This window comes from Oryctolagus cuniculus, chromosome 14 (assembly GCF_964237555.1).
Source record: "Oryctolagus cuniculus chromosome 14, mOryCun1.1, whole genome shotgun sequence".
Classification (NCBI taxonomy): Eukaryota; Metazoa; Chordata; class Mammalia; order Lagomorpha; family Leporidae; genus Oryctolagus; species Oryctolagus cuniculus.
This window is the reverse complement of record NC_091445.1, coordinates 43,850,089-43,870,618: the sequence shown is the minus strand read 5'-3', so window position 1 is coordinate 43,870,618 and position 20,530 is coordinate 43,850,089. Positions and strand designations below refer to the sequence as shown.

At 52.1% G+C, this 20,530-nt stretch overlaps 1 protein-coding gene across 1 annotated transcript in view; it reads left to right on the top strand.

Moving 5' to 3' along the window:
- ANKH (ANKH inorganic pyrophosphate transport regulator) overlaps positions 1-20,530 on the top strand; it is a 145,195-nt gene that overhangs the window by 99,481 nt on the left and 25,184 nt on the right. The window contains exons 4-8 of the mRNA XM_002713969.5: positions 2,293-2,376; positions 6,102-6,272; positions 7,665-7,799; positions 9,113-9,205; positions 12,677-12,775. Coding sequence (XP_002714015.2) covers positions 2,293-2,376; positions 6,102-6,272; positions 7,665-7,799; positions 9,113-9,205; positions 12,677-12,775 — 582 coding nt within the window. The remainder of the gene's footprint in view (positions 1-2,292; positions 2,377-6,101; positions 6,273-7,664; positions 7,800-9,112; positions 9,206-12,676; positions 12,776-20,530) is intronic.

The following is a 20,530-nucleotide window of genomic DNA, read 5'->3' as shown; positions in this document are numbered from 1 at the left end:
CGTGATAGAAGCACCCAGAATTTTACAGCAAAAATCTCTTGATCATACTAATCTATGTCTTTCTTGGATGTCCTCAGTTTAATAACCAGCTTTACTAAAGTAGCTCACTTGTCCTGGAAGTAGAATGTTCTTTGGGGTTTTTTGGTTGTTTTTGTTTCTTTTGTTTTGTTTTTGTTTCTGTCTTTTCATCTGTGCTATGGCTATAAAAGAGATCTTGGCAGGGAGACAGATTTCCAGTAATGTCAAACGCTGGAAGATAAACCCTTTCTTGAAGGGTTTATTTAAAATTCAAACCTATTGGCTTGAATAAACCTATAAAAAATCAAACCCTATTTGAAGTCCTAGGAAGGGGACTTTGAAATCCATTCGTCCACCTAGTTTTTTACTGTCTAGGTTTTAGAGACCTTAGACATATGAGGTAAGTGGACCTCCGTGGCTGAGGTGAGACCCCAGGCCCAAACCCCTGGAGAAGTGGAGCGAGGTCAGCGTATACACAGCCCATCTTCTGCTCCCTCTCAGGAGTCTGCTTTGTGTTGGATTTTAGGCACAGCCTCTCTGAGCCTCTGACCACTTCCTGCCGGTCTGCCCTGTTGCCTTAAATATTGAACTCTTGTGTCAGAAAGGTTCTGGCTCTTGAGTGCTGGGATGCCTCCGTTAACATGGGCCACCTGAACCCCTGGGTGTCCTTTTCTTACTGGCTGCCTGGTGTGCTCGCTCTGAGAGCAGGTGCAGTTCACTCGGGAACATGAAGAAGGCAAGGGGCTTGAGGTCTACACAGACAGCCTCCCACAGGCCCGCACTGATCCCAGCCTACAGGGCTTCTAAATGGGCTCATTAGAAAACTGAATGTAAAAGCATCAAGGCCCAACTTCCTAGACAGAGCCCTCGACACTGCCCTGATGTCTGTCCCATCCTCTGTTTCGGGAGTGGAAATCCAAACACAGGGAGGAATCACAACCACACAGTGAGTTCTGAGAACTCGGGGCTGTGAGTCAGTGTGCAGCAGGGATTCCGGATACCCCATTCCCCACCTCGCTGCAGAGGTATTTGTCTGCCACAAGAGGGTTTCTGGGACTCGGTATGAGCTGAGCATCCCTCATCTGAAAATCCCAAATCCCAAATGTTTTGAGTGCCACCATCATTCCACGCCGGACCCCATATGTGAAACTTTGTTTCATGCACAAACTTATATCCAATACCGTATGAAGTTACTTTTCGTGATGTGTGTGCAAGGTATGTGTGAAACAGAAATGAGCTCTGTGACTAGGCTTGGGTCCCAACCCCAGGATATGTCATTATGCACATGCAAATATTCCAAAACCTCGCAAAGTCTTAAATCCCAAACATTTCTGGCCCCAGGTATTTTGGATAGGGGTTATTCAAGCTGGTACCCTTTTCTTCTATGTCTTTCTTGTAAATTACCCCCCTCAAAGATCCCAATGAAAACCAAAATAAGGAGCATTTATAAAGAACAAATCATCTCTCCCACTCCCACCTGCACACACATGTAGTATTAGAAACCATAAGGCTCCCATCAGAATGGCCACAACCATAAGGTGCTGTCTACAAATGTCATCACACTGCATTTCTCAACGTTTGGGACCCACAAGCTGCCGAGGCAGCTGCTGTACAGTCTTGACACTGACCCGCGGAACAGACCCTACTTGTCTGGTTGCATTGAGCTCGGATGAAATGTGACGTCTGTGTCAGCCCCAGTCGGCCTTAGCGATAAGCAGGACAATGACCAACGTCAAACCTTCTCCAAACCTTCCGCCCCTGGGCTCTCATCTTCAGCTCCCATAAGAGGACGTTGCTCTCAATTCCCCTCACTGACTCAGAGCATCAGAAAGGATCCTGCCCCAATGTGCTGGCAAGAAATGGCAGCGCTGTAATTGGCCCATGCAACCCTGCAGTGACACAGCCACTGAGAACCAGCCGGAACCCTGGTTTCACCTTCGTGGCAGGTTCTAGCCATCCCCACAGCTCCAAGAGAGGGAGGCTGTCGCCTGGTGTCCGCCCCATCCTCCTTCCAGGCACACAAGTCTAGCAAGTACACTCGTCTGCGTGTAACTGGCACTAAATAAGGAAATGCAGTCATACATTCCACTTACATGTCCAGCCTGTACCTAGTCACCTGTTAGGGTCACCCTGCCAACCAAAGACAACCTGTGCTCTAAGGCTGTGGTGGTACAAAGCATGTCCCAGGGATGGCACGTAAACCATAGTGCAGGGAAACAGTGTCTTCCCTGTCTTCCCTGAGCGTGTCTCATGCCGGTCCTTTCTCTCTGGCAGGCGTGGACTCATGCTGGCATTCTCCTCAAACACAAATACAGCTTCCTGGTGGGGTGTGCCTCAATCTCTGACGTCATAGCTCAGGTAAGTCAACCTGCGTGCCACTTGGAGCTGGGCAGTCAGGTGCATGACCCTCCCCGCCCCCTGCCCCATACCCCATTCACGTTCACCCATGGTGCGGCGCCCTCTGCGTGTGACCCACCTATAGCAGCGCTGTTGCACAGAATACTGCCTTCAGCAAATGTTTGCTAAATGGATGAGAAGAGGAAGCAACTGCCTGCAGTCGAAGTCTGTGTCCCGCTTCCAGGCTGAGGGTTGTGTGGGTTTGAGTTTAGTGTCTGGGGTTTCTGTTTAAAGAGCGTGCCTGTGAATGACCACACCTGGGACGTTCTCGGGCTGTCACAGGGTCACTATGCACTGGCTGAGCACCCTCTGTGTGCACGCACTCTGCCCCTGGCTTCCGGAGACGCGCATAGAGACAGTCCTGGAGGGCACTCACAGCAGTCCTTGTTGATGTGGCTTCTTAGGCAGCTCCCACCCGGGTCGATTCCCACACTGGAAATGACCCTGGAGACCAGTTCACTTGTCTTCCCACTGTCTGAGTGGAAGGCCAGCATCCCCCTCTGTGGGTTCAGTTTGCTGAGGTCCAGCCCCAGCCTCCGCTTTCCATTCCTCCCTTCTTCCTCCAGCAAGGAAACCACATGAAACACACCCTGTAATTTATAAATCAGGCTGAGTTCCTGCAATCAGAAATTCAAGAAAATGTCTACTTGGAGGAGGAGGTTAGCGATCTTTGCACTTCCTTCCAAATTCTCAGTTCTGTTCTGTGAACATTTCTACACATTTCCCCCTTGGTGTACACTCTAGCCTTGTTAAAAACATTTTTAAAGATTTTTATTTATTTTTGTTTGAAAGAGTTACAGAGAGGCAGAGAGAGAGAGAGAGAGGTCTTCCATCCACTGGTTCACTCCCCAAATGGCTGCAATGGCTGGAGTTGTACCGATCCAAAGCCACAGCCAGGAGCTTCCTCTGAGTCTCCCACACAGATGCAGGGTCCCAAGGACTTGGGCCATCTTCCACTGCTTTCCCAGGCCATAGCAGAGAGCTGGATCAGAAGTGGAGCAGCCGGGACTCAGACTGGCGCCCATACAGGATGCTGGTGCCATAGGCAGATGTTTAACCTAGTATGCCACAGTGCCGGCCCCCCTAGGCTTTTTTTTTTTTTCTTTTTGACAGGCAGAGTGGACAGCGAGAGAGAGAGACAGAGAGAAAGGTCTTCCTTTGCCGTTGGTTCACCCTCCAATGGCCACAGCGCGCTGATCCGAAGCCAGAAGCCAGGTGCTTATCCTGGTCTCCATGGGGTGCAGGGCCCAAGCACTTGGGCCATCCTCCACTGCCTTCCAGGCCACAGCAGAGAGCTGGCCTGGAAGAGGGGCAACTGGGACAGAACCTGGCGCCCCGACCGGGACTAGAACCCGGTGTGCCAGTGCCACAGGCGGAGGATTAGCCTATTGAGCCACGGAGCCGGCCCCCGCTAGGCTTTTAAAAAGGCTCCTTTCCTAAAATAATCTGTTGAGTTGTGAGTGCTTCCCTAATGACCAGAATTACCTCTCTGGGGCAGGCATTTGGTGCAGCAGTTAACACGGTACTGGGGAAACCCACTTCCCTTACGGGAGTACCTGGGTTCTAGTCCATGCTGTGCTCCAGATTCCAGACCCTGCCACCATGTGCCCTCGGGGGCAGCAGGTCATGGCGCAAGCACTTGGGTCCCTGCACCTACACAGGAAACCTGTTTTGAGTCCCAGGCTCCATGCTTTAGCCTGGGCCAGCCCTTGCTGTCAAGGGCATCTGAGAGTGAACCAGTAGAAGATACATCTCTTTCTCTCCCTCTCTTTCTGCCTTTAAAATAACAAAGAAAATAATGTTAAAATATTTTTTTAAATCTCCAGATAAATGACGTTTACTCCATGGATCACCGTTAGGAATAATTTGAATTAATTCCTGTGTGAATGCCTGAATACTAACAATCCTTTGATGCTGGTTTGTTTTCTTGTACCATTATTAGAGTTTTCTCCTGGTCTTACTTTCACTCTCTCTGAGAGGTGAACTGAATTGCCTTATTCATTTTGATCACTTAATTTGAAATTAAGGAAGCCCCTCTTGTGTCAAGCATTGGTACTGACAAAGGGAAAACTAAATTTAAAAAATCCTCACCTTTGCCTAAGATAAATACAGTATGCATCTAAGGACAAGAAGATAAAGCTGTGTTCCTGAGAAATTCTCTGCCGGTCCGCCCACAGTCGTTTTCCTTCTCTGTTCTAAACCTGATCCGGGGCCTTGTCTGCAGAAAGAGGGCCTCGAGTTTGGAGTAAACAGATGTGGTCAGTGGGAAGAGGCAGGACGGACGGGTTCAGATACCATCTGGCCTCGGGCAGTTCCTGGTGCAGTGGTTATTTCAGACCTTGTTGTTGGAGTTCCTGCCACATCTTGGTTGGGAGAATAAGTTGTATTTTTATTCTTAAGTCTCTTACCTCCCTCATGCTTCATTCCGCTCCTGGCCTAAAAGCGTTTGTCAGCCACCTTTTTTGGCGATGGGTAGACAGATCCTAGGCAGGGTGCCGCGAGATTCCACCCTGGCACAAAAAGCGAGTAGTCACCAATGATAAAATGAAAATCGGTTATGATGCTGCAGATTTCAGTAGCAGCTCTGCTTTTTTCCCCCTAAGCCATTCGATCTCAGACACAGAAGCACAAAATCTTTAGGTGTGGTTCAGACACGCAAAGCTTCTTGTCCCACCGTGACTGTAATGGCTGCCTCTCCAGTCCGTTGGATTACCGAGGGAGTGTTCCTGTTATATCTCGTGCGCATCTGGACTTTCTTGGCTTGCTGGGTATCCCGGTGAGCATTCTCCTGACCTCCTTCCTCTGGCCTCTGTGCTGTCATCTGCCCTTGGCTCCTGAGGTCAGCTGAGACCCCACGACGGCCAGGTCGGGTCTCTGCACTGCCCAGGATAACCTGTTGCCCAGCAGCACTCAGCGGCATCTTCCACACACCTGCTTCTCCATGGCTGCTTGGTCATTAAGGTTGCTATTGCTCCAGATTACCGCCTTCCCCCGTCCCCACCCCCTGGTTATACCTTGCTTCCAGGGTCTCTTGGATCAGGGGGTGTGGGCAGGCCCTGGACCAAGGCCCTGCAGAACAGGGCAGGTTGATGTGGTTTTAAACTTTTGTGAAAGCGTAGCACTCAATAGAGGTGAACACGTCGTTATGATTCCAGTCTCTCCCAACTTTGATTATTTCAACCTATTCTGCTTTTATAAGTTAGTATTTTAAACTTTCAGTTTAGGTTGATTTGTAACCATCGCTGTGAGTGCCTGTTTCCTTGCATCTTCAGTGATTCTGTGCTATAAATGCTATGTTCATTTTCCCTTATCCCCTCGTCAGTTGGCCACGGTGAGGTGGTGGGACATACATACGTGTGGCTTGCATGTGCACCCAGGATCCAGCCTCAGGAGGGAAATGGGAGGAAGGGCTGGGAGTCCAGAGTCGCTAGGTAAGTCTTAGGCAGTAGTTTCACCAGATAGGCGGTGCTGTAAGAGACTCTCGGCACGGTGGGCACACCAGAGTGACCAGGACGTCCTTCCTTCCAGTGAAGCCCACACCCCTGCCCGTGAGTCACAGGGACAGCATCACTGAGCCTCAGCCCACGTTCCGGTTCTCCCTGCAAAGTCAAGGTCAAGGCTCAGCCATGTCGGGTGGCCGGTTCGCTCTCCTCCCCTCTGACCTGCTCCGTTTTCCCGTCTCTCAGGTTGTTTTTGTAGCCATTTTGCTTCACAGTCACCTGGAGTGCCGGGAGCCGCTGCTCATCCCGATCCTCTCCCTGTACATGGGCGCACTCGTGCGCTGCACCACGCTGTGCCTGGGCTACTACAGGAACATCCACGACATCATCCCCGACAGGAGCGGCCCAGAGCTCGGGGTACGTACGTCCTTACCAGCTCGACTGCAGGCTGGGTCTCCATGTGGGGTGGGGTTGTATTCCACCTCGAGATAAGAGCCCATGGTGTCATCCGCAGAGGCCAGGCGCTGCGTGGCGTCCATGGGGAAAGACAGCCAGAGATGGGAGTGACTTAGAGGAAGCCGAGGGCGCTGTGTCGGGCTGAGGAGGGGCTGCGACATCTGCAGTGTCAGCAGCCGTGGTGTCTTGGAGTTCACGTCTCCTTACTGTTAATTTCACAGCTGGATCCAGGCTTTCTGCTGTTTTCACTGTCCAGTCAGAGTCTCTGATTCAGGTTCTTGCTGGGCACCAAGCAGGGCATCAGGGGCCACAGGGCAGTGTGGAAGAGGGTAAGGCCTGATCTCTGCCCTTGAGCCGCTTTGCGTCCCATTGAAGGGCAATACAGAAGCAGCAGTCAGACGTAAATCCCGAACAGCCGTGAACTGGGGGGAGGACCGCCGTCGTGTGTTCTGAGGAGCGGAGTCTGGCCTGTGCCTTGAGTGTCGAGGAAGAGATGAACAAGGTGCACGCCCTTGCCCACATGACCAGGCACTCTGTTCAGGCATCGACCCCTTATGTAACTCCGTGTGTGGTCAGCCCACCAGTGAAAGCCTATCTAGTTATTTCCACCACTAGGCCAACCTCATTAAAGCCGTCTTGACGATAATCACCTATCTCTTAACACTCAGCCACAGCAAAGGGGAACAGGTGGTAGTGGCTGAGACAGTCCCATGACTTAACTCCTACCGTCTTTGTTAACTCTTGGTATCAAAACCACAATTGCCAGGGAGCGCCAACCTGGGAAGACGTCGCCCACCTTGGCTGCAGAACCTTAAGGAACTGCTTTTCTTTCTTCCCTGTGCTTAATGTCCCATAGGCTTCTGAACAATTGATGTGGCGTCCGTAAGAGCTTTTAAAGAACCTTATACGATGCTTAAATAATTAGGTACATTTATGTGAGCTGACTGACTCCAAAATAAATCATACTGGTTTTTTATTTCTAAGAGTTACCTCCTACTGACCTGGCTTCTGGCCAGTCCGTTTGATGATGTAAACAAAGGCCAGCTTCAGACGGGCTCCTCGGGCCATGGCACAGGGCTCTACCTTGGTTGGCAATTTCCTGTATGGAAGATCCTGGTGGGATCCATCAAGCTCCCACGTGTGTGCTGATTGCCCTGTAGTTTGCCAACTGTCTGAGTTGATTTCTAATAAGATTGTATGTTTCATTTTAATTCCACCTGGCTCTTCTGCAGACTTCTAAGTATAGTGCATTGACTCATGATTGACATACAGAGGCAGAGCGTTGGTTCTGCACCGTGTTTCCCGTGCGACTTCTACAGTTTCATAAACTTCTGTCTCCCTTCCTCAATGCAGGGAGATGCAACAATAAGGAAGATGCTAAGCTTCTGGTGGCCTTTGGCTCTGATTCTGGCCACACAGAGGATCAGCAGGCCTATTGTCAACCTCTTTGTCTCGCGTGACCTTGGAGGCAGTTCTGCAGCTACGGAGGTAGGGACTTGCACTCTTTGGATCATCTTAGCCGGGAAGCGTGGGTCAAGTTAATTCCCAGGTCATCTCGCCAGCTCAGGTGATCCTGAGACATTAAATTCTCTGACATAGTCACACTAGCAAGCCATTGGGATCGCTCGGAGGCCTCGAATCATGGTATTTTATCTTTTTGTGATGATGGAAGGAAACCTCTAACTCCTACCTCTCATTTATCATATGAAGAACAGACAGAAAAGAAGGGTAAAGACACAGAACTAGCTGGAAGCTGGGCTGGAGCGGGACCCCAGGTTTCTTGAGTCCCTTCCGTTTCCAGGGAGTCAGCTTGTGACCCTGTCCCTGTAGTTGCAGGGGGTGACGGCCCGGGCCTCGCGGTCGCAGAGGTGACAGGCCCCCAGGGCTCAGGCTGGTGCCTCTGTTTTGGCCCAGCCTTCCCTCTCCGGTTCATCGCCAGCCTCCTGCATGTCCCACCCACTTCAGCACCACTGTCCCTGCTCCAGTACTCACACCCCAAGACATGGATCTGGGAGCGGCCAGCTCCTCCAAAGGAGTTGACTCACCTTTTCCCTCCTTGGAGTTGAGCATGAACAAATCCGGTGACTTCCTTTGTTTCCTATCCCAGTGCCCACTGGAGAATTCATTCCAGCCCTGGAACTGGAAGGCTGGGGGCCGCTCACTAGGGCCTCCTGTTAGTGCTGCTCTTGCAGAGGGGCAGCCTAGAGCCTTGACTGGGCTGTCAGATAGCTGCCAGGCCCTGCCTGCCAGAGTCCTTGCCCTGCAGGCTGCAAAGGAGAAGCCCACAAACCCCTCGCCTCGGCGCGTGCCTGGATTTGGGGTTTTGAGTCAGGAGTCATCTTGGGTGGCTTCTAAGGCCCAGCAGCTTCTTCCCTTGAATGAAGTCCCCCAGGCAGCAGTATGAGACCCCGTGACCTGGGCGAGAATTCCAACTTGCATTTTTAAAAAATGAGGACAGATGATATGAAAGGCTTCTTCAGAATTGCACTCTGTGGCATAGCGGGACAGCACTGAGGTGCAGAGCTGACCTCTGCTGACTGTCGACTTAGGGGCTGGGCATTCACGTGCCCCTCGTGGTCACGCTGGAGGACCTGTGCTTCACACACACACCTGCTTCATGATGAGGTGTGCTTCGGACTCAGGGCCACCTAATGGAGCGCTCTGTTCTGTCCTGCCACGTCACAGTTTCTTCATGCAGCTGGGGACTTGCCTCATGTTCCTGGCACCCTGGGCATTGCTGTTGTGTTCATTAAAATAGGTGAAGCCCGCCTTCCTAACCCTGCTGGCTCCTCCTGTTGCAGGCAGTGGCAATTCTGACAGCCACATACCCCGTGGGACACATGCCGTACGGCTGGCTGACGGAGATCCGCGCTGTCTATCCCGCTTTCGACAAGGTGAGGCCCATGTGGGCGATGTCGCCCGCACTCTTTTTAAAATTGCCATGTGATAGACAAGGGTCTCCAAGGAGGAAGAGCTTGATGCTTCTCAGTCCCATAAGGTTAATGTGGCTGGGCCGGGATTGTGACTGGGGACTATTTCCCTCCAGAAACATCAGAGGCGAATCTCGGCCAACCTTGACGCGGCTTCTGTAACACTTTGCACGTTGCTGTTTCCGTGGTCACTTCTAGGTTATTCCTGCGGAGAAACGGTTTGTTTGTGGAAGGGAAAATAAATTCTCAGGACATTTAACATATCGGATTTGATTTCTGTGGTTGGATTCTTTAGTTAGACTCGTGCTTGCTGACCTCGTTCAAAAACAAAGCTGAGAGCCACAGCTCACAGGTGCACAGGCCCGCTCCGGGGGCCAGTGTCTGTGCCTGATCACGCTGGCCGTGCCACGGGATGTGGGGCTGGTTTGGCTTTGAGGTGGCGGTTTTCCAGCCAGAAGCCTCTGCTCACTGCAGTTCTGCACTTTCCCCGGCTGCTGTGACCTCTGAGAGAGCCACGGTAGCTTCTGACCTGTAACCTGTGGCCTCTTGTTCTCCTCATTCAACGAATGTCCATTTCCTCAACAGCTTCATGATTTGAACCCATGGGTTTTCACTCTAAAATAAATGGTTGGCAAAGCATACCCCAAATAGTGCACAGTGTATTAAACTGAAAAATTAGAAGCCGTCTGCCACTCAGAGCAGTAATAGCAGCTGAGGCTTTTTTGCTTGAATTTTTGGAGGACAGGCTCAGGACCATTGCCGATATCATTTTATCATCTCCCAAGGAGAGCCCCGGGAAATAGGTCAGCCCTGGCAGGATGGGTGGGTTGGGCTCTGCACCTGCCTAACGCTGGACTCCTCCTTCTTACTTCCCCCAGACTAACTCCTTGTGGGGCCAGGCAGCCACACACATGGGGCCAGGCCATCACATGGTCATGTGATTCTGAGACTCCCCTGTAAATGTTTGTAGCCTTCTGGGAGGAGGCACGGCCCGTGGAGTGGGCCCTAGGTGAGGTTTCTTATCCTCCACACTGACCATGCCCTTGACCTGAGAGTATCTCTCCAAGCCTCTTGGACAAGGCTGACTGTCCATCTTCCTCCTCTGTTCCTGTTAGTGCCTGCTTATCCAAAACAGGCACATGTGTGCACACGCATGTGCACACACACTGCTGTTCTCTGCCCACCCTGGAGCCCCTCCCTACTGCCCAGCCCCTGTGATGTTGTCCAGATCCCTCTCACCTGTCTCCTTTCCCATTTGCATGCTCACCCAGGAGGAGGAACTCTCACCTCCCCATATACAACCTCGTCGGGGGGGGCACCCTGCTCAGGACTGTGCCACGCCTGGCACTCCCTCCACCTGCTGCACACCTTCGGTGGCAGCCTTGGAATGCACAGCTTCTCTTAAAGCGTGCTTTTGGCTCCTGGCACACCAGCCTCTGAGAATGGGCACAGGTCCCTCCCAGGAGAAGCAGACACTTCATGTTTGAGTGAGTCCAACTCAGGCTGTAGATAGAAAGTCTCTGTTTTCCTTTCAAGGAACACGTGTATAGAACTCGATCCTAGAAAACCATGCCTTGCTACGTTTCAGTCCTGTAAGATTTTATAATGAACTTGGATCAGAGGAGCAGGTGCCAAAGGGTTAGACCCTCTGGGCTAAGAAAGTCCCAGGTGAAATTGGTTTTGGCCTCCTTATAGTAATAAAACTTAACAATGCCACACACTGGTTTCAGCAAGAGCAGCAGAGAAAAGCATTGTTTTATTGCTAATCACAGGATAGGAACTATGCAAAAAAAATCTCTAGCAAACGTATCTCTCTAGCCAGAAACTCGAGCTACTCAGAACTCTTTTGGGTGTCCACCCATTGCTTCCAGACATCCCGGGGAGCTGTAGCTTGCAAGCACTTATGGGAACACAGTCTGTCTCCCGGTATCATAGACACCTCTGGGTGCACTTCTAGAATGGGCCGCGACAGCCGCTGAACTTCGTAGCCCTCTTGTGTGTTCAGGATGAGAGACCGAGTCTCTCAGTGTTGCCCAGGGGGTTTAGCTGCACAGGAACGGAGTGGCCCCCACTAGTGCAGGTTCTCTCTGATGCTGGGCTATCTGCAAGTGGAGTTTCTGAGCAGAGGAGGCAAAGAGAATGAAACACGGTGCCGCTCTAATGGCGGCTGATCATTTGTGTCCATGACGTTTGCAGTCACCTTGGCTGTGTGACAAATGAAAGTGGGCCTGGAGGAAGGAGCCCCAGCCCCCTGCCTTCCATGTGGGTGCTGTGGGGAGGTGGCCTGACTCCCCCCAGCGCGGCCTCCTCCCTCTGTGCCCCAGGGCCCTACTCTTGCAGAGCTTGGGGACAAGGACAGGCACGGCTCCCCTACATGCTGCTGGCCGCAGTGGCACCCAGTTATTCAGAAAAGCAGGTGGGTTGTAGAGGCTGGAATTAGTAAAAACGTGTGATCCCCAAGGGGCCTGGGCCGGGGGCAGCCACAAGGGGAAGGGTTTGCAAGATTCCCTCGGCCTCCGAGGTTGAGGCAGGGCCCAGAGCTCGCTCCGGGTGGGTCCCCTGCTAGCTGTACAGGTGTTATGCTGCAGGGGGAGCCAGGTGTCAGGACTTGTTTTTCCCTCAGGCCTGGGCTTAATTGGACCCAGAATGAGGCACAGGTTCTTTTTCCCCGATGGTCGTCATGGTGGGGGGTGAGGCGTGTGCCTGGCAGCGGGGCTGGGAGGAAGTCAGCCTCTTGCAGTGCTGGCGGCTCTGCTCCGTGTGCCGGGTGTGCCGCGGCCCTCTACCTCCCAGCACCACAGCCTCGCAGGGAGCTTGAACACACAGGACCGAAAATGGGGCCCAGAGACAGCCTGGAGGTCAAAGGTCAGAGAGGCTGCAGGATGAGAGGGGCTGTGAAGACAGGTGGGGGTTGCTGAAAATCCGTAGGCCCACTGGGAAAGGCAGAAACAAAACACAGGAGCTCAAGGGGCAGGGCAGGAAGCCCCGTGTGGCTGGCTGCAGGTGGGGAAATTAGGGTAGGAAGGTGAGCCTGGGCCAGGGAGAGCAGGCCTGGAAGGCCTCATGGGACGGGACCCCGTCTGGTAGGGAGGAGAGCCGGGAAGTCTCCCTACAGGGCCATGTATGTCAAGTGTGCTGGGGCCAGGGCTGGAGCATGCAGGGCCTGGGGTTGGGCCAGGTGGCTGGTGCAGCGCCAAGTGGGGGGGCCTGACTCGGTCCAGAATGCACTCTGGTTGACGTTCAAGTGCAGGAACCTGACAGCTGCCTGAGCGAGACTCAGCATGCCAGCCGACTCCCAGGCTGTCACTTGAAATCCACACGTCAGGCGCAGCAGAGGAAACGAGACTAGACGCTCTTTGCCGTCGGCGACAGGGCAGGGGTTCGGCCCAGGTCAAGCCAGAGCCCAGTCCTCATCACCGCTCTTCTCTTCCCCAGAACAACCCGAGCAATAAACTCGCCAACACGAGCAACAACACGGTCACCGCGACCCACATCAAGAAGTTCACGTTCGTGTGCATGGCCTTGTCTCTGACGGTAAGGACAGGGAGCTCGCTCCTGGTCTCCCCTTCACCTGCTATTTTCATGAATGAGATCTCCATTGTCTAGGGAGACATCTGGTGTTCTATCACATGATGCCCGGTTAGGCAGCCGCCTCTTCAAAACGTTTTCCTCCCAGCTTGGGAACCACCCTTAATCAAGGAGGCCGTTGGCTCTCAGGCTCCGGAATGGGCTTCTGAAATTCCTTGGGACCATATTCTTTGTCTTGCTTAAAAAATGTGCAGCCCGTGTGTTAAACAGCCAGAGTCAGCTTTACAACCATCTCCGTCCTTTTCCCAAGTGTAACTGGCGTTATTTCAGTTTCCCTAGTAAACATTCCTTTCCAGTGACGTTACAATGACACGTCCTGCTTCTCTGGCCGCTATGCAACACATACTCATAGAGCACCTCTCGGACCCCAAGCCCCGGCCGTCCCCCAAGAATACAGCGCCAACGGCGTGGGTGACATGACGCCATCACAGAGTCTGTCAGCCTCTCCGTGTACACCTTTAAAAACAGCACGAGGCATCCTGCCTCTATCAGACTCCCGCGGGAACCGCACGTGTAAGGGAATGTTCAAAGTGCGTGTGCTTGCTTCAGAACCCGAGGGCCGAGCCGTTCAGCTCAAGGTTGTTGAGAAGGGTTCTCACGGGTGGCAGGAAACCCCACCCCGACTGCGCCCTTTGGGTTGTAAAGCTGCAGCTGAGAAGTGGTACAGGGAAGAACGGGGCTTTGGAATGGAGCCTGCTGTTTCCTAGGGAGTCCTGTTGAGTGTTTCCATGCGTAGATGAACTGTGCAATGCAGTGGTCTACATATGTGACTCGGAAGGCGTGGGTCATGCTGATAGCACGAACGTGATAACTGTGGTCCTTGTCATTATCCCAAGAGCATTAGCTTGGCGAGTCCTGTTAGTGGTTTTTAAAATCAAGCCCTGCATAGGTCATTGGATGAACTTTTTTTTCTTTCCCAAAGCCTACAGCTTCCTAGTTGATCCATTGCTCCACCACCGGAGTAGATTGTAACATGGGCAACAGGAAACAGAGGCCTGCCCAGGGCACCCCATCACTGTGTGACCTTGTGAACTCTGCCGCCCTGTCCCCACCAGCCCAGCGCCCCCTCCAGTCGCCTCTCCCTTGTGAGCTGGAGAAGAATTTCTGACAGTGATCCCAGATGACCCCGCACCCCTGTTGGCCTGAACTTTCCTCTGCAATGTGCAAGTTTTTTCCATAGTTCCCTAAAGTATGAGCAAAACACGGGGCAGCATTGACACAGCGTAAAGGAGTATTTTAGGAACGAAACAGAGGGTTCTATTCCAGGCACAGACCTCAGCCTCTGGAGCCTGTGTTAAGTGCCTGGAAGTTGAAAGGGGAGCAAGCTAGAGGCCAGGCTCTGTGACTTGGATCTCATCTGCGCATACAGCTCCCAGCTGTTGCTGGCTGTGCTGCCGGGAGTCTCCCCTGCTCCATCTTCCTGCACTCTCTTCAAACTTTCCCTGCCAGCTCGAGACATGTTTCACCAGCCTGCATGGGTGCAGGGTCTTCCTTCTTACCTCTAGTTCATGGGAAGTCACTTGTGCCTCAAAAAAAAAAAAAAAAAAAAAAAAAAAAAAGTACAACAAGTTTATTTTGAAATAACTGCTTAGGATCTGGAGAAACGCTGAGCTGTCCTTGGAAGAGGGTTGAGTTGGTTTTTAGATTTAGGATTAGAACAAGTATCTGTATCTGCAAATATCTCAGGGCAAATTTAAACCTTAGAAAAGGCCCTTGGGGGCTGGTGCTGCAGCTCAATAGACTAATCCTTGCCTGCGGCGCCAGCACCCCGGGTTCTAGTCCCGGTCAGGGCGCCAGATTCTGTCCCAGTTGCCCCTCTTCCAGTCCGGCTCTCTGCTGTGGCTCAGGAGGGCAGTGGAGGATGGCCCAAGTGCTTGGGCCCTGCACCCCATGGGAGACCAGGAGAAGCACCTGGCTCCTGGCTTCGGATCAGCGCAGTGCGCCGGCCGCAGCGGCCATTGAGGGGTGAACCAACGGCAAAGGAAGACCTTTCTCTGTCTCTCTCTCTCACTGTCCACTCTGCCTGACAAAAAAAAAAAAAAAAAAAAAAAAAAAAAAAAAAAAAAGGCCCTTGGAGAGGAGCTGGTCAAAACTTGCAAGTTTTCAGAAAAGCAAATGACTCAGCCCAAGTGACTGTTCAAGGAGCAATAAAACAAGTGTGCTCCAGAAATGGAATTAAAAGATGTTTGTTTTGGTGCAAAACAATTTTGGAAATCCATGCTTATGGAATAGTCTTTAACAAGTTCATGGAAAAATATTGGTGATGAGAAACCATGCATAAATTTTGGAATTTTTTTGCACCCAAACAAACTCACCTTTTAATTACAGTCACCGTGAAGTTTCTGAAGTGCTCTCCTGGGACCAGCTGGAACCCAGCCTTCAGGGGTCATCCTCCATGTCTCTGTTCCCCGGAAGCAGGGACAGGTGTTGGCCCTGGGGCCTCCACAGACGGGTTCCTCACTGCTTGCTGAGACAGACAATGGTTTCTTCACCAGGAAAAGCCTTTGAGTTTGCAGCTCCTTACCCTTTTATACTGATTCACTGAGCTGCGCCATCACCTTGGCTGGAGGAGCTGTTGTTCAAAGACACAAAGTCAAGGGAGATTTTTCCAGATGGGACCTTAGCACCACTAGAATGAATACGCACCCTTAGATGCCACTTATCCTCACCCGCACTCTGTGCAGCCGTTGCTAATCTTCACTGGGAACCTCACCCCCAGGGCCCAGGACACAATCATGGGTGATAAACACGTGAGTCAGCTAACTCCTAGCCGGCAGCTGACAGTGAGGGAGGCACCACCCTGGGTGAGCAAGTCTCCTTTCTCAGCTGACCCCAGTTTTGAAGCTGTTCAGAGGTGCTTTGTGCTCATGTTTTGAATTTTTTTTTTGAAATGGGATGGCAGGATAGTCACAAGCAGGGGCCACGGAAGCACTCCTGAGCAGCATGCACTGTGCCCATTCCGGTGGGTGGTTCCCGGAACCAGGCACGAGGTTTCCGGGTGATTCCCCAGCTCCCTACACTCACCCGACGTCCTTGCGTTTTTCTGGTGCGTGGCTCCTCATAGGGGCAGCTGGCTCTTGGCTGGAGCCTGCCCAGTGACTCAGTAATGCTTACTGCATTTCAGAGGGAAATATGTACTGGCCAGGACAGAATGAGCCCCTTCTTCAGGCCCTGAAATTTTGGGTTCAGTGTCTGCCTTTGCCCATGAAAAATACAGTTGTCACTTTGGACGGTAAGAGACTAATGTGTCAGCATGCCACTGTGACCTGTTTCCTTATTCCCTATTAAAAATGTTTAATTTAATCTTGGAGTCTGTGTTTGACTCCAAAAGTTGATTCTGCTCATACTGTTTTTAAATTTTTACTTATTTGAAAATAAGAGCTAAAGAAAAATATCATTATCTTCCATCCACTGTTCACTCCCCAAATGGCCGCAATGGCCGCGGCTGGGCCAGGCCAAAGCCAGGAACCTGACACTCTGTCCACGTCTCCCACATGGGTGCAGGAGCCGAGCACTTGGGCCATCTTCTGCCCTTTCCCAGGCCTTTAGCAGGGAGCTGGATCAGATTCAGTGACATCAACACATCCAGCTGCTGAATTTATCAACTTAGCACATTTTCTGATTGACCCCAAACAGACCTTAAAAAAAAAAGTCCTGAAGTGCACAGCAAATCATATTAAATGGAGAGGTTTCAATAGCTTTGGCTGCTTTACCAGTTTCCATTTTGACTTCACAATGGCATTTTCAGGACATTGGGTGTTTCTCTTCCCGGGCTCCCTGCCGCCCAAGCCTTGGGGAACAAATGCCGAGAGAGGGAAGTGCTCTGCTTCAGGAGAGGTGGGGAGGAATCCAGGCAGGACACAGGCTCGGCTACTGCTGAGGTCCCCACAGGCCTCTGTTCACAATGGAGATGGGCGTACGTCCAGAGGGCTGTTGGCAAGCAGAGCCAACAGGGTGTTTTTGTGCAGTGGGCAACCTGCACAGCCATACCCAGCAGCCCTGGGGCCTGACCCAGAGAGAGAGTCAGAGGAGACAGGGCCCTGCATGTCAAGGAACTAGACAGGCAGGAAGGCCAGGAGGAAGGGATGGTGATGGGGATCATGGGCAGAAAAAGAAACAAGAGGTTAAGTCAGAGAAAGAAGGGGCAGAAAGGCAGAGGTGGGGGTTACAGGCAGGGAGAATGTGGAGGCTCAGACACTGTGGAGCCCTCGCCCTCCATGGCAGCTGCCAGGCCTCCCAGGCAAATCGCTGTAGACTAAAAGAGTTTAAATTTGGTGGGGTTTTTTATGTACATTTTTTAAATTACTTTTTTTTATTTTTGATTTTACCTCCTATCCACTGGTTTGCTCCCCAAATGCCCACGACAGCCAGACTGGACCAGGCTGGAGCCCCCAGAGCTCAAACCAGGTCTCCCACACAGGTGGCAGGAACCACTGAACCTGCACCTGCTGTCTTCCAGGTGTGTATTAGTAGGCAGCTGGATTGGGAGCAGAACTGGGATTCAAACCCAGGCATTCCAGTGTGGGATACAGGCACCCCTCTCCTGGGCAGGGTCTTCTATGTCAAATACCTGGCCTGTTTTGTTTTTTAAAGATTTATTTATATTTCTGAAAGGTAGATTTGTAGAGAGGCAGAGGCAGAACAAGAGAGAGGTCTTCCGTCCACTGGTTCACTCCCCAGATGGCTAGAGCTGGGCTGATCTGAAGCCAGGAGCTTCTCTGGATCTCCCACATGGGTGCAGGGGCCCAAGCACTTGGGCCATCTTCTTCTGCTTTCCCAGGCCATAGCCGAGAGCTGGATCAAATTGGAGCAGCCGGGACTCGAACCATATGGGATGCTGGCATCGCAAGCAGTGGCCTCACCCACTATGACACAGTGCTGGCCCCTTGCCCTAGGTTTTTAAGAACTCAGTAAATTTGTTATGCCATGGTTGAATTTTGCTGAACTGGCCTGTTTGAAAGTAGGACTCTCACCAGTCCTTGCACACTCACATTCAGTTTTTTCAAGGTCCCCAGACTGTACCCACTGGCCTCCTAAGAGCTGGCCTCTCCTGCTTTACCAAATGAGGGCTGGTTGGTGTGATGGTGGTGGTGCTAATGGGGCATGTGCCACTGTCACTTAACACAAACAGGAAGCCTGCCAAGGTGCCATCAAACTATACGGCTTCCTACAAAAAGATGTGTGCAAGGGGATCTGAAGTCAGTGGCTGTCAGTATTTAAAAGTCCTGGCTGCTCCACTTCTGATCCAGCTCTCTGCTATGGCCTGGAAAAGCAGTTAATGATGGCCCAAGTCTTTTGGCCCCTGCACCTGTGTGAGAAACCTGAAAGAAGCTCCTGGCTCCTGGCTTCGGATGGGCACGGCTCCGGCCATTGCAGCCACTTGGGGAGTGAACCAGCAGATGAAAGACACCTCTTTCTCTCTCTCTCGCTCCCTTTCTGCCTCTCCTTCTCTCTGTAACTCTGCCTTTCAAATAAATAAATCTTTTTTTAAAAAAATCTGGTTCTTAAAAAGTGAAAAAGTTAGAGGTTTTTACTCTGACTCCTTCTGAGCCTTGGTTTTTAAGGTCAATGGATGGTAAAGGGAGTTCATAAACAAATCCAGAACCTTCTACACTTAGTTAGGGATTGAGTTGTATCTGCCAAAAAATGCCCGTGCTGACGTCCTGACCCCCTGGATGTGACCCTGTGTGGGAAGGCTGGAGATAAGGTTCCGGAGGGCAAGTAAGGTACCTGGTGTTCCTATCGGAGGAGGAAATCGGGGCCAGGCCTGCCCACGGGGAAGACATCCTGTGAAGCCAGGGGGCCACCAGGAAGCGGGAGAGGCCCGTCCAGATCCTGCCCAGCACCCACTGTGGCCATGGCCCCGCCTCCCCATGCTCTCAGTAACACGGCCGACTGGCCAGACTGTGACACTTTGTTCCAGCCGCCCTGGCCATCTGACCCAAGGATGTTTCTGGAAGAAGGGAATCTTTTTTTGTCACTTCAGACCACATGGATTGGTGACCCAGACTTTTAGCTCTGTAACTTTCTCGCGTTAATCCTCCCTCCCTGTGGTTTCTGCTGTTGTGTTTCCAGATCATCTGTACGAGCAGAGCGTTGGCTTAGAGCTGGTTTTCACACACGCTGGGTGTGAGTCTATCTGCTTAATTATGTCTTTGCTGCTGGAGTTTCTGGGGAGCGTCCAAGCTGTTGGCATCATAGCGTTTGATGGAAGCACCAATGACAGGGTCCGGTGACTTTGCTTCTTGTTTTTATTCTGAGTTTTATTACCTAAATAATCCCAGTGCCTCTCAACCGGGTCCTTGCAGCACCCAGGACCAACCCACACCCGTAGCGACTCTGAAAGGTAGAAGTATTTCTTAGCAGTCAGGAAGAGGAGTGTTCTAGCCCATGCTGCTAGTATGCCATCCACTTGGATCTGTCCTCCGAGATTGTCTCAAGTTTTGTGTCTCCTCTACTTTTCCCCACTTGAAACTTACAAATTATTCTAGTCTGCTTTCCATTGCCAACCACACAGTACCAGAGACTGGATGAGTTTTAACAAGAAGACGTTTGCTTTGGCTCATGGCCCGCGTCTGGTGACGCCTTCTTGCTGGTGGAATCCCAGTGCAGTGGCGAGCGGGTGTCACGCGGCAAGGGGCAGGGTGCATGTGCATGTGTCCTCTGTTCTCCCTCTCCTTACAAAGCCCGGGCAAGCCTCCACCCTGCTGACCTTGTCCGAGTCCTCCAATCCCCTCCGAAGGTCCCTCCTTGACCCCATCATAGATCAAGTTCCCACCCCTTATCCCCTGCACTGGGGACTCATCAAAGCACAGCCGAACCAGAGCGTCAGTGGGACCCGACGTGGCACCAGACCACTGGTTTTCAGCACCACCTGTCAGCATGCACCCATGTTCTAAAGGAGTGTGAGAAGCATGGCCAGGGAGGGGAGTGGGGACTGCTCTTAGACCCCAGGCCCACTGGGCAGTGACTCCATGCCCTCCCAGGCCATGGGTGGTGAAGCCTGGGCCCCCCGGCTCCCTGCACGCGCCCTGTGGTCTGAGTCCCCCAAGAGAAGGCTCCCAGGCTGTGCCCTCACGCCGCGAGAACAGGTTCATTTTCTGCTCCCAGTGGTTGTTCTACAGAAGGGGCAGCATGACCCAGGAGGGCTTAGTGAAGGCTTCCAGGAGTAAGACCCTCCCCCCCCGCTTGTCTGTGGCTTTGCTTAAAAATTGCTTCTCGTAGTCTCTGCATATGGATGTGAAGGAACAGTCTGCTGGGCGATTTCTCCTCTCCTGGCGGGCGCATTACAGTGTAGGGAGCAAGCCCGGGTTCACTTGGTGCCAGCCTGGACTCCCCAGCAGCTGTGCGCGGGACGTCGTGGCGAACACAGGGGCGTGCAGGGCTGAGGGGGCTTCCCCGCTTGCTGAGGTCAGCCCTGCTCAGCAGCCTTGAGGCACTTGGACCTCTGCACTCAACGATTTTCCTGGGGTGGGGCCCTGAGACTCCAGATGGCTTCACCAGCCTCCGGCACATGGGGGACCCCAGCAAAGCCCAGGTGAAACATCTCAAAATACTTCTGTGTAAATGATCTCAAAATGTCCCAAAAGTGCCAAAAATATGTATCTGCACTGCAAGGAGTTCATGCCGTCACAGGATTAAGATAGGTTTATTTTGGTGCCAGTCATCTTGAAAGCCACGCATATGTCTTTCGAATATGTG